Source organism: Mastigoproctus giganteus, chromosome 1, assembly GCF_048544385.1.
Source record: "Mastigoproctus giganteus isolate SK-2022 chromosome 1, ASM4854438v1, whole genome shotgun sequence".
Lineage (NCBI taxonomy): Eukaryota > Metazoa > Arthropoda > Arachnida > Uropygi > Thelyphonidae > Mastigoproctus > Mastigoproctus giganteus.
The window spans coordinates 15,077,504-15,095,771 of NC_143575.1; the positions used below are offsets into that span (position 1 = coordinate 15,077,504).

An 18,268-nucleotide genomic window follows, 5' to 3' on the forward strand; every position below is an offset into this window, starting at 1 on the left:
TTCAAGGTAGGTTCCACTTCCTTGTCAGTTGCCTTGGCAGTTTGGTTGATTATTTGTCTTACATAGTATTGCATGCAGCCACAATCTTATCATTAGGCTGAACATCATTGGAGGTATTTAAAGACCATGTATGAAATGCTGGAAGTATGCAACTCTTAGTTATATGAAAAAAGTCTTTAAATTTATCCTTTCCTTCACAACTGAAAACACAGTCAACTGGCTTAAGTGTATCAAGTGTCTGACTGATGCTAAAGATTCACCACTTTCAACACACCTAAGTATTTCATGCTTCATCTTCACTATTATCTTCATCTTCACTAATACTTCTTATCACTATTGCTAGCACTTTCATTTTTCCTTTTTCCATTCATTTTTATAAAATAAGGGCAGGGCAAATTGCACTAAAGCAGTATTTCTTTGTGCAATTATTTAGTACTGCAACCTATGAATGGTTGCCTAAACAAACTTCTGTATAGACCAGGGGTCGCCGAATTTTTTTGACCGTCGATCCCTTCAAGAGTTTCTTGATTTTTAATTGACCCCCTCTATTTTACTATTACGTAATTATAATAGGACAAGCAAAAAATACGCTTATATGAGTTTTTAGATTGTTTATTTTATAGTTACAGTGTTTATTGTATGTATAATATAGTATATATTATTATATTGGCTTAACATCAAAGGGATACGTTTTTGTTTTTGACGTCCTTCTTAACATTACATATTTGATAGGAGGGATAAATAATATATAAAATATAAAATTTAATTTTGATAACAAAATAACAATAAAGCAATCTTCCTTATATATATGAAAATAAGACTTTTATTAACTTAGTATACAATTTACTAACGTTGTCAATGTGAAGGGGTGTGCTTCGTGACTCTTGAGAAGATTAGCAATGTTGAGTTCAAAATTAGTAAGAATTCTATATCTAGCTTATTTCTTTGTTTTGTTAAAATGAAATTAACATGGCTGAAATCAGCTTCAACCATGTACGAGCTTGGAAATGCAAGAAAAAAGGGTAGTACCACTTCAGAAAGTTTTGGATATTTTTCTACAACATTTATATTCGTCCAAAAGTAATTTAAAGTCCTATTTTTAAAAAGCGTCTTAGCTTCAAGATCAACTGACAATAAGTTCATCTTGTAAGTTATGTTTGATATTTTCAATATCTGCAGAAAATGGCATGATAATCCAATCTGGAATGTGCATGTTTTCAAAATCTGCAAAGCGCAATTTAAAATCATCGCTCAAATTTTGAAGATTTTTGTGTATATTTCTAAGTCTTCATCTTTTACTTCCAATTGCAGTAGATTCGAAAAGCACTGAAAATCTTTTCGTAACAATGATGATTTAAATAAGGCTAATTTAGCTTGGAAGCCTAAAAGAACCGTCCGAGCTTGAATAATCGTGACATCTTTACCTTGTAGACGGGTCTGTACGTCATTAAATTTTGAAAATAAGTCCGCCAAGTAGAAAATATGATTCTTATTTCTCTTCAGTTCATCACTCAAAAACAAATTAACATCTGTAAGAAACTCTAGGGTTGAGTCGAACAACTCAACAAATCTTTGTAGGCTTGCACCTCTAGACAACCATCTTACTTCAGTATGCAAAATACTTCATCATTTTTTTCACAAAGTTTAGCAAACAATCGCGATTTAAGAGGATGGGCTCTAATTTGATTAATAGATTTAATACACACTCTTAGAGTATCATGTAGTTCGTCACTAAGAGTTTTTGCCACCAAATGGTTTCGGTGCAACACACAGTGAATAGTACGTACACTTTGAACTTTTTCTTTCAGAAAGGCAGCGAAACCTCGATAACGGCCCACCATTGCAGGTGCTCCATCTGTGGCTACTGCTGTTATATTAGTAAATGGAATATCATACTTATTTAAACATTCCTCCAATCGCTGAAAAACTGTCAACCCCATTCCATCACTTTCAAGATATTTTGCAAATAAAAATTCGTCAATAATTTGATGTTTGGTTTTACTATAATATCTTACATAAGCCATAAGAATAGAACTATCGAATGTAGATTCATCAAGTTGGATGGAGAACTTACTATTTTTGAGTTCTAATACTACAGTTTTTTCTACATCTTCAGCCATTTCACCAATACGCCTTTTCACGGTATTCGCACTCAATGGTAAGCATTTTAAAACAGGGCCAGAATCTTTTTTCATTATGGTTTCAATTACTTCTTTGATTGCGGGTTTAACAATGTCCTCTGCAATTATATATGGTTTTTCTTTTTTTGCTATATTAAAATAAATATTGTAGGAGGCTGTTAATCCTTGTTTATTGTCAGCTTTGGCAGGTGCTTTCATAAATGATTTTATAGTTGGTCAATGTGTGTATTTCTCTTTCAGTTCTTTAAAAAAGTCAAGATCTTTATCTCTCTTATCAGGATGGAGTCTTTGAAGATAATCTTTCATTTTTTTTGGTTTCATTTTTGCATTGTTACTAAAAGTTTTTTTCATAAAGAAGACACATAGGCCTTGTTTCGTTTGTTAATGAAGCAATAAACCCAAGTTTCAAATATTGTAACGAATATTGTCTGCATTTCTTTTTAGAATCTGAAGCTGCCATTGTGGTTACTGGGGTTGTAACAAAATAATTAAAATTGAAGTCAGTAAGCAAAAGTAATAAGTTTAAATAATATACCTACTCACATATTTCTATAGGATGTACAAAACTACCAGCCCTGCTGAACTCTTCAACATAGAGAAGTTTAGTTCGTGAATGAATAATGATTGAATTATAATATGTATGTTGATGAATTTCAGAACATTAATGCTCACTTGTATGTCGATGCCCAAATATGAGACTGGGATCGAATACGTGTAAGTATAAGTAAATAAGCAACTGCACACGTGTTGCAATCTCGCTCCCGCCGCGGCAACCGGGAACCACCGACATCCATTTATTGGTAAATATATGTCATTTTGGCCTACTTGATTGGCTTGACGTTCAGGTGCTGTCCAACATAAGATACTATACATGTCTACATATATACATGTCTACTTGATTGGCCTCCGTAACTATTTTCATGACCTTACTCCATCTTACAGATCCTATTCATGTCACTGTTCCCATGATTCACTCTTAATTGCGTTGTCATTCAGGATGGAGATAATCCAAGTTAACCGAATTAAATATTACCCGTACAATGATGTCTTATATTTTTCTATCGACCCCTAACAATGTTATATCGACCCCTGGGGGTCGATATTGACCACTTTGGCGACCACTGGTATAGACTAAGATAGTGATACTGCCAAAACTTTGTAGGAAAGCCATGAAACCTGCAGTGACTAAATTGTTAAATATCTGCATAAATAAACACTGCTGTACAGACTAAGATGGTGACACTGTTGAAACGGTTGGCAGGCAGGATACATGACATGGTGACTTCCAAAACTTGTTCGTCACTTTGCAGAGGTCAGAAAGCCGAAGGCTGCATTCAAAGGTCTATTTAAAGGTGTTAATATATAATTGTCTGAAAGAAAGTTTTCTAAACTGATAGAATATCCAAAAAATTTTCTGCATAGAATAAGCAAAATAGAAACCAATGGCAGAGGCAATAAACTGTCTCAGAAAACACAGACTGTAACGAGAGTTAAGGATCTAGACGCATCATCATCAAAGATTGCTCTTTCAATATTACTTCCAAAATACTAAGAAATATAGACATATGAAATTATTTTTCTATTAATTCCAATAAGGAATGAATTTGGATTGCACCAAAAGGAGATGATACATCTAAAAACATACAATAAATATTTATTCTGCTATGCTTACGTATTTCCATTGTCAGAGTGAATTTCCTGAACCTATCTCAACCCTGAAAACTTTGTAGAAAAAACCCTGTCTTTCTACAAAAATTAAAAATTTTTATACATAAATGCACTTAATTATTTTAGAAATCAAGTCAGAATTAAAAAAATCAAAAATCATAGAATTTGAAAAAAAAAAAGTAAGCAATTCGTTGTTACTTTTTGATGTAATACTATCTCCTATATTTATTTACATATCACCTGATTTAATTTCATTAACTTCTAGATCTGAACTCCAGAGAATTTCAGCTTTTGTACGACAAATCAGAGAACTGTGACTGATGGTATGATCTCCTCTGATTTTAAAATTTATTATAAATTGTGTCCACAATAACAGTCATACTTTGGTTAACATTACCTCTGATAACAAAGCTTCAATATAATGAAGTCCGCAATTTCAAGCCCCATTCAACATAAAAAATATTCCAATTTAAGACCAATGCCCAACAATCATCCAACTGGTGACTGACGGCGACTTGTTACGTACTCCCAAGTGCTCCCAAGCCGTGGGTGTGTCTGTAATAACAGTTTTGCACGTCATTCGCCTAATTTAGTCGTTGTTTACACTTCGTAGGGTGTGTTTCAGTGTGGTGCATTGCAATACATGATTGACACTGTTTCAGTGTGGCGCATTGCAATAATTGACATAGGTTCTTTGAGAGCATTACATAATGTAGATTTTGTAAATTTTAATAGAAATATTTTTTTTTTAGTTAAAATGTCAGAATCAATTAAAAGAAAAACAATTTCTTTGGAAACATCTAAATATCGTACGACATGTTGAAAGCAGCAAAAGAAAATCCGATGTGGCACAGTCTTTAGGATTAGCGCAATCAACTGTAACAACCATACTAAGTCAATCAGAAAAAATAAAACAGTCTGCTCAGAATTATACAGATGTTACAGCAGCAAAATTAACTCGCTTAAGGAGTCCAATTTTAGAAAAAAATGGAGAAAATGTTAAGTTTGTGGATAGATGATATGTCATAATATCATATGCCTTCAAGTCAAATGGATTCAAGAAAAAGCATTATTTTTGTTTAATCACCTGAAATCTAAATAAACTGAAGAAATTACAGAAACTTTTGGGGCCTCTCGTGGTTGGTTCGAGAAACTTAAAAAACGGGCCAGGATTCATAGTGTAAAATTAACAGAAGCTGCAAGTGCAGACGTTGAAGCTGCATATTTGGTGTTCAATGTTGACGAAAGCAGTTTGTTCTGGAAACGGCTACAATTAAAAAGCTTCATTTCTATTGAAGAAAAACCAGCTGCTGGGTTCAAAGCAGTCAAAGACCATTTAACGTTACTCTTTGGATCAAATGCCTCTGGCGATTATAAATTAAAATTATTATTAGTTTACCATTCAGAAAATCCGAGGGCGTTAAAAGGTAACATAAAAACGAATTTACCCATAATATGGAAAGCAAATAGGAAAGCATGGGTTACCAAGGAGTTATTTACTGATTGGTTTGATAACCACTTTTGTCCTGAAGTAAAACGGTATTGTCAAAAAAAACAACTTTGAAGAAAACGCTCTTTTGTTGTTAGACAATGCTCCAGGACATCCTACTGATCTTAACACGTTGGACACATACATTTCTGTCAAAGTTGTGTTTCGTCCAGCAAACACAACTTCCCTGATTCAACCATTGGATCAGGGAGTAATAGCATCATTTAAAGCTTATCTGCGTCGAACAATAAGCAATTCAATTGAACTAGAGGATAAAGAGGAAATGACAGTTAAAACTTTTTGGAAAAACTACACCATTAAAAAAACAATTGAAAACATTGATAGTTTTTGGAAAGAAGTCACTAAGAAATGCTTAAATGGAGTTTGGCACAAAATATGGCCAGAAGTTGTACTAGAAGAAGAAAATAACATCCAAGAAATTAGAAATGAAGTTATCCAGATGGCTCAATCAATAGGTTTCGAAAATGTCGATGAAGAGGATGTTAGAAATTTATTGAATGCAGAAGATGACGGTTTTTCAGTGGAAGATTTAGAAAACTTTGTTAGCAACAAAGACAAAGAAAATGAAGATGAAGTTAAAGAAGTTCCTGCCGAAAAAGTGTTAACAACCAAAGATTTAAAAAGGTGCTTAAATGACATTGAAATCGTTTTAAATTTTTTTAGTGAAAATGATCCTGAATTAGGAAGAAGTGTTATTGTTAAGTGATCAGTGTTAAATGCAATAACTCCGTATAGGCAATAGTTAAATGAAAGAGGGAAAAAAGCATAAACAATCAACTTTAGACTCATATTTTAAAATGTGATTTCACTTTGTAATTTTCTTTAGGTAGGAACGTATCCCTATTCTGGCCATTTTATTTTTACCTCTGAAAACGAAGTTTCGCTTAACGAAGTAATTTCGGGGAACACATCCTATTCGTTAATCGAGGTATTACTGTACTTAAAAATACCGATACAAGATTACAGACTGTGAATAATAGCACAACAATAGCACACCAAAATTATAGCACACCAAAATTTTATCAATTTCACTGAGAATCATATTTTTTTTAAATTAAAAACTATCATGTATTAAAATTAACTTTCCTAACAAGCATTTATCACTGTCAGAAAATGAGCTGAAAAATTCAAAGATTTGTAATCATAATTAATATGCATTGTTTTAGTTGTTAAGATATATATTTCAATTAGCTTATCTGTTATTTTTATTGCTGCATAACATAGTTGCTATTTTTACATTGTCGCAAAACTATAGCCATATAAATGTTTTCATTATTACCCTGAGTACTGATACAGTCAGTCCTCGTATAGCACGATAGTTGTGTTCCTAGAAATCCTCGTGCAATGCAAAATCGTGCAATATAAATAACAGGCCCTATGGGAAAAATAAGGTTAGGTGCCGACCACCCAAGATTGAACACGCATTTGTAACCAAAACATTACCAAACACAATAAATAATCGTAATAAAATACGTATTTTATTACAACTATTACGTAATAAAATATTGCTAATGCTTTTGCTTCTATCATAAGCAAACTTGTTTTTTATTTGATTTTCGATCCAAACAGATGACAGCCGTTCCATCTCTTCCAATTCTTTGTCTTAATCTAATGGATTTTAATTACACTTTGAGTTGTTCCTGCTATGAAAGTTTTTTTATTTTCTCTGCATTCTTTGTAATTCCCGGCTTTGCCTCATTTAGGTCTGTAGCACGTGCAATATCACATGGTCTTTCATTTCGCTCAAAGCTTTTCACAATTTCATATTTTTCTCTATCGACAGAGGCGGACTGGCCATAAGCCTTAGCGGGGAAACCCCGGCGGGCCGGAGGCTGGTGTGATTTTGGCCATAAGCCATAGTATGAGGCCACTACAAATTTTTGACCCAGTCCGCCTCTGTTTATCGATATTGATTTTCTTTTTCTCTCTGAATCTGCAGTGTCGTCACCAGGACGCTTCCTTTTCACACCTTTTAGTATTTTACTTATTTTTAGGGAATAAAGCACAATTACAAAACAAGGAGGCACGCTTGATACACATAAACAATACCGTAAAGGCAGAGATACACTATTAACACCTCACATTTTACTAAAGCACATTTCTAGGGGTTACTACCATAAAACAATAAAAACAATTTCCAGTTGCGTTTCTGCTAGTGGAATCTGTTATAAACTGGTGGTAAACTCGATCTAATTGCATTTGCAATTATACCGATAGCTGGAATTGTGTTGGTTTTTACGATATTATGGTGAAATGTGTTTCTCCTTCACTGATATAAAAAACATAAATACATTTTCAGAATCTTCTCTTCATTCCTATCATGTTGCGTTCGACTGCCATTTCTTGTAAACACAAAGGCGAATCGTGCATAAGCGAATTCGGTTCGTGTTATATAAGATATCGTTCCCCTATTTATAAATCGTGTAATGTAAACACGTGTTATACGAGGACTGACTGTACTATGAAGCATTAGTTCTGCCCATATTTGATCTAGGGAGGAGAAACCTTTAATATAACCCTAAAGTGGCCACATCATTCAAAAAAAATTTATTTTTGTACTTCAGTTCAATCAGCAAGACAAATTTCAAATCACTAATTTGGCACCCCTGGTTAATTTAAACAAGTTCAAATTTGGCACTCCTTGTTCAAATTAACCAGGAGTGCCAAATTAGCCACTAATGATATTAACAACCTAACACAGTGTTGACAACATTGCAAAATAATGTCCCCATACCTTAAACTACCAAAGAATAAATTCATAAAGTTAAAAGCTTAATATCAACTAACAAACCCCACAACCACTCCTAAAAACTCCTTTGCCGTTACATACATATAGCTAAAATTAGGACACAGTAATGATAAATCACACTTCAGACAACTGATCTGATCATTATTTTAACAATAACACAAATATAAATATATATCTATGGCCTACATATCAATATACAGCTTAGTCACTCAACATCTCTTTGCAAAGGTCTGAGTTCAAGTGCTGTTCTAGACTGGAGGAATTTCTAAGAGGCTTCTCACTCATGTCTGAGTTTAGCCAGTCTTAAGACTGTAGGGTTATTCCCTGTGAATTATTCCAGAGTTTTTCCCTCCTTGTGAACGGCCAGACTGGCCTTAAACACATGCAACTACAGACGCAAGTGTAGAAGGCAATGGGAAGCCATAAGAGGCTGGATAAATTCCCAAAGTTAAGGACCTGCCTTTGGACAGAATACTTATCATCATAATCACATATTTATTTGTGCTAATCAGCTTACTTTAAGGGATAAAATAAAAAACCTACATCAAACAATTCTGCAACTTACCATGATGGGAGTGCAGGCGATTGTGTTGAATACAATGTTCCCTCCTGTTGTAATGTCCGAAGACTTCCTTTAAGGTCAATACTAAAAAGCCTGGGTGTATAAGTAACTGCTCCCTAATTTAAAATAAATTTTAACAATTTTCCATGAAATAAAATAACATTAATCATTCTTCTGTATTTGACAATGAAATTTAAATTAAATTTCATAGAGAGAAATTACTGTAATAATAAATTGCCAATATTTTAAACTCCAATATCCTCCCAGATTTAGTAGGATACACTGTATATTTTTCTACATCACTGTTATCTACTGTTATAAAAGATTCTATGGAAATCAAATTGTCATCTTCAGCAGCATCGATCTATCAAAGTATAATCTCCTCCCCTCCAATACTCTATTTGGGTGGGATTGTGTTGCTACCTAAGTGCCTGCCACATTTCTCAATTTTAATTAAATGCAATATATGTTGTCACGATTCATACTTATATAGAAAAAACATGAGAATGAGAGCAGCCACAAAACCATGTCTAGATATTAATTCGGTACTGGGGAAAAAAAATAACAATAATAAAAATGTATGTGAAAAAACTGTAATCAACACAAACAGAACTGAACAATCCAATGTCCAATAAAGAGAATACAAACCCTAACAGTAGTTAGGATGGGCTCATATATATATTTTTTTTTAATATTATAAATATAATTTTTTAAAGGTTCTTTTATTAATATTTAGTAGTTTACAATATTTAGTATTTTACAATGGTTGTTACAAGATCCGCCTAGAAGACTTTGTCAGAGGATACCATGACTCATATGGAAATAGCTGATGGCGATTTCCGGATGAGTCATGATTTTATCCTTTGCAGAATCTGTGCATATATTCCAAGGTCAACCTAGATAATCAGAGCTCACTTGGAGATTCTTTTCTTTGTCACCACTGTAAGGAGTCTACCAACGTTAAGTTAAAATTTGGTGCAATGCTAGAACAATTTGAGTAATGGAAAAAACTGGTGACTGCCCTCAAGAATAATGTAACTGGTAGCTCATCAGAAACTCAAAATCTCTAGTAACCTACCAAGTGATGCACAGCCAATTCAGGCACCAGAACAGAATAACCAAACTACTCTGGTTCAAATGGACTTAGTTCTATTAGGAGCCTCCGCTGTCAGGGAAACGGGAAATATTTTTTGTAATAAGGATAGGTGGACTAGAACCAGGGTACGTCTGCTGGGAGCAACTATTAATGATGTCACCAACAGACTGTCAGATTTTAAGGGAGGCAAAGAGAATATTATTAGTCATGTGGGGACTAATGACATTAGGCATACACGATGTGATGATTTGTTAGACAAATATAGGACCATGCTGAAGAAATGCTGCAAGTTATGTTACAATGACAATGTGTCTGCCATTCCGCCCAGGCACGATAAGAGGGATTATAAAGCCTTGTGGATTAACTAAAGACTTGAAAGACTCTGCAAGCAAGACTTTTGGGGGAAAATTTCTATCAGCTTGGCCCACACTTGTAGGTAGAAGGAAACTGTTTTGTAGAGAAGGGATACATTTAAACAAATGTGGTGCAAGAGTTTTTGCCAGAATTATTGAAGATATCTTAAAGGTTCAGAAAAACTGCTAGTTTGTTGGGGGGGGGGGGGCAAGGGTAATATAAATACGCATTTATCTGATAATATTGGTCAAAGTAACACTTGAACATACCTCAAGAGTTCTTGTTTGTTACCGCAACAGAAATTATTCCAGGGGGTTTGCACTAAAAATTCTGTAATGGTGCCAGCTTAGATTTACATAGGAATACTTCTGAAAACTACAAATTAGATTAATATTAATTATTAATTTAATTTATGCAGTTTGGTTAGCATTAGCATTAGTAGAGGCATTTGATGCAAGAAAGCAAGCTTATGCAGCATCAGCCAAAAAAAAAAAAAAACCCACTTCCACTTCACCCCTCTGTTCGTTCCAAATACCTGTCCAGCTGAGCCTTAAACTTATTTAGGCTATCAACCTCCACCACAAGCGATGGAAGTCTGTTCCACCAACCAACCACCCGCTGGCTAAAGGCAAATTTCCTCACGTCTATCCTACATCTGTCTTTCCTCAATTTGAATTTATGCCCTCTCAGGTGATTTTTCTGAGCTAGAGGAAGAATCCCATCAGCATTGAGCATGCTTAAACCATTCAAGGCTTTATACACCTCTATCAGATCACCTCGCTGGTGCCTAGTCTCCAGACACTGTAATTTGCAAAACTTAAGCCTTTCTTCGTAAGAGCACCCCTTTGTTCCATTCACTAATCTTGTTGCCCTTCTCTGTACTCGTTCCAGCAGCTCTACATCCTTCTTGAAATGAGGCCTCCAGACCTGTATACAGTACTCTAGGTGTGGCCTGACCATTGCCTTATACAATGGAATAATCACCTCCTTATCCCTGCTGGAAAAATTCCTGTATATCATTGACAATACTCCATGAGCTACTCTTGCAGCCCGTCTGCACTGCTCAGAGAACTTCATATCTGCCTGCACAACCACCCCCAAGTCCCTTTCATTCTCTACCATTGTCAGTGTAGTACCACAGAGTTGATACGTTGCTCTGGGGTTGCTGTTTCCCATATGTACTACTTTACATTTGTCAATGTTAAACTTCATTTGCCACCTCTCAGCCCATCTGCTCAACCTTTCCAGATCCTGTTGCAGCAGCATAGTATCAGTAGTGTCCTTGACAACCCTGCCAACCTTTGTATCATCTGCAAACTTGGACATTAAGCTTGATATACCATCATCAATATCATTTATAAATACAGAAAACAATAATGGACCCAACACTGAGCCCTGAGGGACTCCACTAATAACATTAGTCCACGATGAGCAGTGTCCATTGATTACCACTCTCTGTCTTCTCCCCCTCAACCACCCCTTTATCCATAGCAGCAATTTGCCTCCAATGTCACACTGCTCCAATTTGTGTAGCAGTCTTCCATGTGCAACAGTATCAAAAGCCTTTCTAAGATCCAAGTATATAATATCAAAGTTATTCCCTGCATCCAGTTCTTTTGTGACTGCATCATAATATCCAATCAAGTTGGTCAGGCAAGACTTCCCCTTAACAAAACCATGCTGTGTCTGAGCTATAACTGAAGTCTTGTCTAAATGATCCTGCAGTGCTTCTTTAACCAGTGCCTACATTAATTTTCCTGGAACAGAAGTTAAGCTCACAGGTCTATAATTACTTGTGTCAGCCTTTGATCCTCCTTTGTGAATTGGGGTCACATTTGCACATTTCCAGTCTATGGGTACCTCCCCTGAGTCCAAGGAAGCTCTCATAATTATGGCTAAGGGTTTGCTTACTTCCTTTGCTGCCTTGCTCAGAATAATCACCTGAGAGGGCATAAATGCAAATTGAGGAAAGACAGATGTAGGATAGATGTGCAGAAGTTTGCCTTTAGCCTGCGGGTAGTTGGTTGGTGGAACAGACTTCCATCCTTTGCTGTGGAAGTTGATAGCCTAAATAAATTTAAGGCTGAGCTGGACAGGTATTTGGAACAAACGGAGGGGGTGAAATGGGAGCTTTTTTCTTTTTTTTTTTTTTGGCTGATGCTGCATAAGCTTGCTTTCTTGCATCATATGCCTCTACTGATGCTAATCTCCTACAATTTCTTATAATTGGTTTACTATCTTACAGTATATCATGTTAGATAAATGTTTTCCATATAAAATTTTTTTTCGTTCTCAAAGACCATTGTTACATGTAGGTACTTAATAATAATTTTGTATTATTACACAATATCGGTTATAAAAATGAAATACTGGAAATATTTTATAATAAAAATTCAAAACTATACGATTTCAGAAAATATAGGATTAGTGCTTTGCAATAAAAATATTATGTTGAAAGGGGTTCGTGAGTCAAAAAATATTGGGTACTGCTGAACTAGATGATTGTTATTTATATCAACATGTCAGGGAAAAGAATACAGGGAATACTTGCATCAATATCATTGATAAATATAAAAAACAACAATGGGCCCAACACCGAACCCTTGGGGACTCCATTAATAACACTGGTCCATGAAGAGCAGTGTCCATTGATTATTACTCTCTGTCTTCTCCCACTCAACCATCCTTTTATCCATTGTAGCAATTTGCCCTTAATGCCATACTGCTCCAATTTTTACAGTAATCTTCCATGTGCAACAGTACCAAAATCTTTCCTGAAATCCAAGTACATGATATCAAAATTATTTTTTGCATTCAGTTCCTTTGTGACCACATCATAGTACCCAATCATACTAGTCAGACAACACTTCCCCTTAACAAACCCATGCTGTGTCTAAATCATTACTGCAGCCTTGTCTAGATGATCTTGCAGTGATTCTTTAACAAGTGACTCCATTATTTTCCTTGGAACAGAAGTTAAACTAACAGGTCTGTAATTTCTCATGTCACCATATACCAATGAGCCGAAACATTATGACCAGCGAGTCATTATGCAAATCGAAGCAACTGCTGGTGAACCACGGTGCATGCGCAGGTCGGGACATGGTATAAAAAAAACCTGATACTGAGCTCCATTAATCAGTGTTACTCTTGTTCTTCAGATGGGAAAGGCAGCGGACTTAAGCAAGTTTGACAAAGGTCAAATTGTAATGGCCAGATGACTGGGTCAGAGCATATCCGAAATGGCACAGCTGGTGGGGTGCTCACGGTCAGTCATGGTTAGTACCTATTGAAAGTGATCTGAGGAGTGGAAAACCCACAAACAGCTGGCAAGGTGTTGGACAACCATGGCTCATAGATGCTCGAGGTGAGTGAAGGCTCTCCCGGTGGTATGTGGCAACAGAAAGGTAACTGTGGCACAACTAGCCGGTAATTCGAATGCTGGTGACGGGAGTAATGTGTCACAACACACACAGTACATCGAACCCTGCTGAAAATGGGGCTGAGTAGCCGCAGGCTGCTCCGAATGCCCATGCCAACAACAGTTCACTGGCATCAGCACCTACAATGAGCATGCAAGCATTGAAACTGGACCTTGAGTGATTGGAAGAAGGTCATCTAGTCCAATGAAGCACGTTTCCTGTTGCACCACGTGGATGGTCGCGTACGTGTGCGTCATTTACCAGGGGAAGTGATGGAGCCTGGATGCACCATGGGATGAAACAAGCCCGTGGTGGCAGTGTCATGCTTTGGGCGATGTTCCAATGGGATGCCCCAGGTCCAGTCATCCGTGTGCTGGGCACTCTGACTTTTACCACTACCTAAATATCATTGCTGACCAGGTACACTCTTTCATGGCAACAGTCTTCCCCTCTTGCGGTGCCATCTTTCAACAGGATAATGCACCATGCCACACCGCCCAGATTGTTCAAGACTGGTTTGCGGAACATGAGGAAGGCTTCCAGGTATTGCCCTGGCCTCCAAATTCCCCAGACAACAATCCCATCAAGCATCTGTGGCTTGTGTTGGAACAGCAACTCCGATCTGCAGCGTCTCAACCACGGACCTTACAGGAGTTAAAGGATCTACTGGTTACATGTTGGTACCAGATATCACAAGACACATTTAGAAATCTTGTGGCATCCATGCTTCACTGGGTACGAGCAGTTTTGGCTGCACGTGGAGGATCAACATCATATTAGGTAGGTGGTCATAATGTTTTGGCTCATCGGTGTATATTCTGTGCTGTTTGCCCTATATTAGAAAATTTAATATTCTCATTTTCTAACATATTTAATAAAATGAAATACAAATGCTTACCAAAGGATTTTTACCTTCCCTGTAAAGAGTATCATGATTTATTTCTACAGTATGGGACAACTTTTCATCATAGCAAAATGTAGCCTCCTATAATAAAAGATATGCATTAAAATCAGTAGCAAACCATACATTCATTACTTTTTTTAAAAGTTCATATATTATATTATAATATAATATTTCTTCGGTAAAAGAAAAAGTATATACATCACTGGCTATTTAAAATATTCAGTACAGTTCAACCTCTCAAATCCAACAACCCTGAAACCTGACAGTTGATGATATGTCTTGAAATTTTCAAGATTTTGGATTATATGTCATAACTTATAACTTATTGTACACAGTACTATATGAATATATCCCATATCAGAAGAAAAGCAATATATTGTATAGGGATATATTAAATTGGATATGCTGCTAACTTCATGTTGGCATATCCAATTATTCTTAATTTTTTTCATTATCAATTACCTTAAGTTTGTTGCTTACCAAGCAATAAAACAATCTAAGGTTATTATTATTCAAATGAAAAACCTTACATTTACCCATAATTGCATTTTAACTGCCATTTCTCTGATTAAATTTAGGTCTTCTTTAAGAAGCATGGTTTAAATTAGTATCATTAACCACCCTCCAACCTCTATATCATCAGCAACCCTTGTCATAAAACTTGACACATCTTAGCAATGTTCTTAACAAAGATCAAGAATAATAAGGGTGCAGTATCGAAACTTCGGGATTTGCTCTTTACCTCAATCCACTCAGACCAATACCCATTTACAACTTTGATTTTCTCATTTATCAACCCTTTCATCCAATATAGCGTCTTCCCACCAAATGCAGATTGTTGTAATTTAGTAAAAGACAATCATATGATACTGTATCAAAAACTAATCCTCAAGTCTAAGTCTACATATACTTTTATAAAAATTATTATTTGCATTCAGCTAGTATTAGTAGTGGCAAATGATGCAAGAAAGCAAGTTTAAAGCATCAGTCAAAAAAATAAATAAATAAAATAAAATTCCAATATCACCAGTCCATCCCTTCCTATAGTTTGTCTAGTTCTTCCTTGAATTTATTCAATCTACCCACTTCCACAACAACAACAGATGGAAGTTTGTTCCAGCAATCAACCACTCACTGGCTGAAGGCAAACTTCCGCAAATACCACACAGTTGGTATGTTAATATGGGATTACTACTACCTATATGCAATACCTTGCATTTGTCAATGTAATTTTAAACTGCCATTTCTCAGTCCATCTGCCTAATTTTTCTAGATCTTGTTGCAGTAGTTTACTTTCATTACTGTCATTAGCCACCCTGACAACCTTTGTATCATCTGCAAACACAATTTATCAATGATATATAATTTTGCCAGAATGGAAGTAGGTCATTATACCATCGTATAAGGCAATACTTAGGCTGCATCTTAAGTAATGCATATATTCCTGGAAGCATCATTTTAAGAAGTATGTGGATCTCCTAAAAAAGGCAGAGAAAGTAAAAAAATTGGTCAATGCCACAAAAGGGTACATTTAACCCTTTACCCAACATTTAACCCAGAAAGACTTAAGTTCTTCAAGTTGCAGGACTTAGAAACTAGGCACCTGTGAGGAGACCTGATTGAGGTGTTTACGGCTTTAAATAGACTGTGTAAACTAAATACTGATGGAATCCTTACTCCTTCTCAGACAACACACATAAGGGGATATAAATCAATAAAGGATGGCTGCAGAATGGATGTGCAAAAATTTTCTTTCAGCCAGAGTATGATTGTTGAAACAAACTACCATCTGGTGTTGTGGAAGTGGGTAGTTGGGATAAATTGAAGGAAGAATTAGAAAAACTATTAGAGGAGATAAGCAGATAAGTTTGGTAGGTTTTTTTTTTTCTGATGCTGTATAAGCTTGCTTCTTTACATCGTTTGCCACTACTAATACTAAAACTGCATGAAACAAACACAATTTGCATAGAAGGCATCATTTTAGAACTGTTTGTTTCACACAACTTTAGCTAGGTACAGATATAATGCAAAGCTCTAACTTGTACATCAACTACAAAAATTAAACTTAGATGCCTATAATTATCCACTTAACTCTGAATCACTTTCCTAAACTAAAGACGTGTAATTTTCAATTTGTTGAGACCTCATCTGAGTCCAGAGATACACTCATTATAATAGATATGGACTCGGTAATCTGTTTTGCTGCTTTTTTTAACATCACTGGATAAATTTCACCAGTTCCTTTTGACTTTAGGTCTGATGTAGCCGAATGGTACGGAGCAAGTGCAGTAACACACGTTCTTTGAGGGAACCATGGTTCAAGCCCATGACTACTAAATGCAATTAACGATCATATTCATAATTTATTGTAACCTCCTCTAAAGTAGTGGTCGTGCCAGAATATAAACAAGAATTTTATTTTATTTTTATTCAAATGTCATAATTTCTTTTCCTATCCATTTTCAGTGGTCTCCACACACCCTGCAAGTAGGTGGCACGTAGTAAAACTATTGACAATGTGAATGACTCATGCAAATGGCATAAAATAAATTAAATACTATTAAATTCACATTAAATTTTTTTTTCCCTCTATGAGTACTGTTTATGTGGTTTTAAAATGTATTTTTAAGAGGCTGAACTTGAAAACTAAAGGTGCACATCCTATCTTTCTTGTAACCTTTGTGACGACTGAGCCTCCCTGTAGCATGGTGATGGTGCTAAAATTCAAGGATGGACAAAAAATAGGTCAGCCAAATTGAAGGGCTATTAATGGTATGTCTTGTGGGCCAATTTTCATAAGTGAACACCAAAAGCTCACTTGGGTGACACAAGTTGTTGACCCGTGCATTAACCCACCATTTTCTTGTTAGCTAATTTTTATAAGCGAACACCATAAGCCCACTTGGATGACATAAGTTGTTGACCCGTGCATTAACCCATCATTTTCATTTCCCAGTAGCAACACCTTTGTTGTTATTTCTTTAAGTACTTCAATGTAAACAAGAGTATTATAGCCATGTGGAGGTCTGTTCATTCTGTCGCTCTTATCTCCAGAACATGAAAAAGCCTGCGTTCATTTTTTTTTTGCCCTGAGAGCTAGCACCTAGATACTACCACTTCCATATTAGCATGTGTTGCAATCTTTTTTTTTTTTTTTTTTACTTCAGAATAAACCATTATTTCTCTTACCTGACAATTCCACCAATGGGCTCCCACAAAATTTGCATAATGTCCAATCTGTAAGGTAATAATTTCTCGTGTATGGGATAATGACATTTTATTCAATCCAACAACGACGGCGTTGCTTATGAGTTTACCACTTGTAAAATGTGGTCAGATTTTTAAATAAGTGACAAAAAAATTATCAACTTTTACTTCGCGTAAAATACATATCGGATAAAATCATATTCATCCATAACGAACTCAACTGTCCCATACCAGCAAATACTAACACTATGTATACCAATTAATACTGAAAGACAAATAATTCCAATTCGGATCTCTCGCTTTAGAAATCATAGTAAGCAGATTTTACGTTCATTGTAGAAAAAATAAATCTAAAAAATACAACAACCACACCTCGTTATACTAATATATCGGCCCTAATAAATCAATTATCCTACAAACATAACCAATACGGTATACACGATTTTGCAGTATTTTACTACTACCGCCAGTTCCTACAGTGGCTGTAAAGTGAACTACAGAATTTCATACTTTATATTCCATATTACATGTGATTATTTTTTCTTTTATTATTTTACATTCCGTTTCTTTTTTCTTTTATTTCTTTTTCTTTCCATCTCTTTCTTTCTTTTGTTTTTTTTGTTTTGTTTTGTTAATTGTGACTGTGGCATTCAGA

General features: G+C 35.5%; 1 protein-coding gene across 1 annotated transcript in view; it reads right to left on the minus strand.

The window, feature by feature from the left end:
• Window positions 1–17,934, minus strand: part of mst (misato mitochondrial distribution and morphology regulator) — a 102,513-nt gene extending 84,579 nt beyond the window's left edge. Inside the window, exons 1-3 of the mRNA XM_090382792.1 lie at window positions 17,596–17,934; window positions 14,401–14,487; window positions 8,634–8,746 (exon numbers count right to left, since the gene is read on the minus strand). Coding sequence (XP_090238918.1) covers window positions 8,634–8,746; window positions 14,401–14,487; window positions 17,596–17,682 — 287 coding nt within the window. The 5' untranslated portion in view covers window positions 17,683–17,934. The remainder of the gene's footprint in view (window positions 1–8,633; window positions 8,747–14,400; window positions 14,488–17,595) is intronic.
• Window positions 17,935–18,268: the final 334 nt, after the last annotated feature.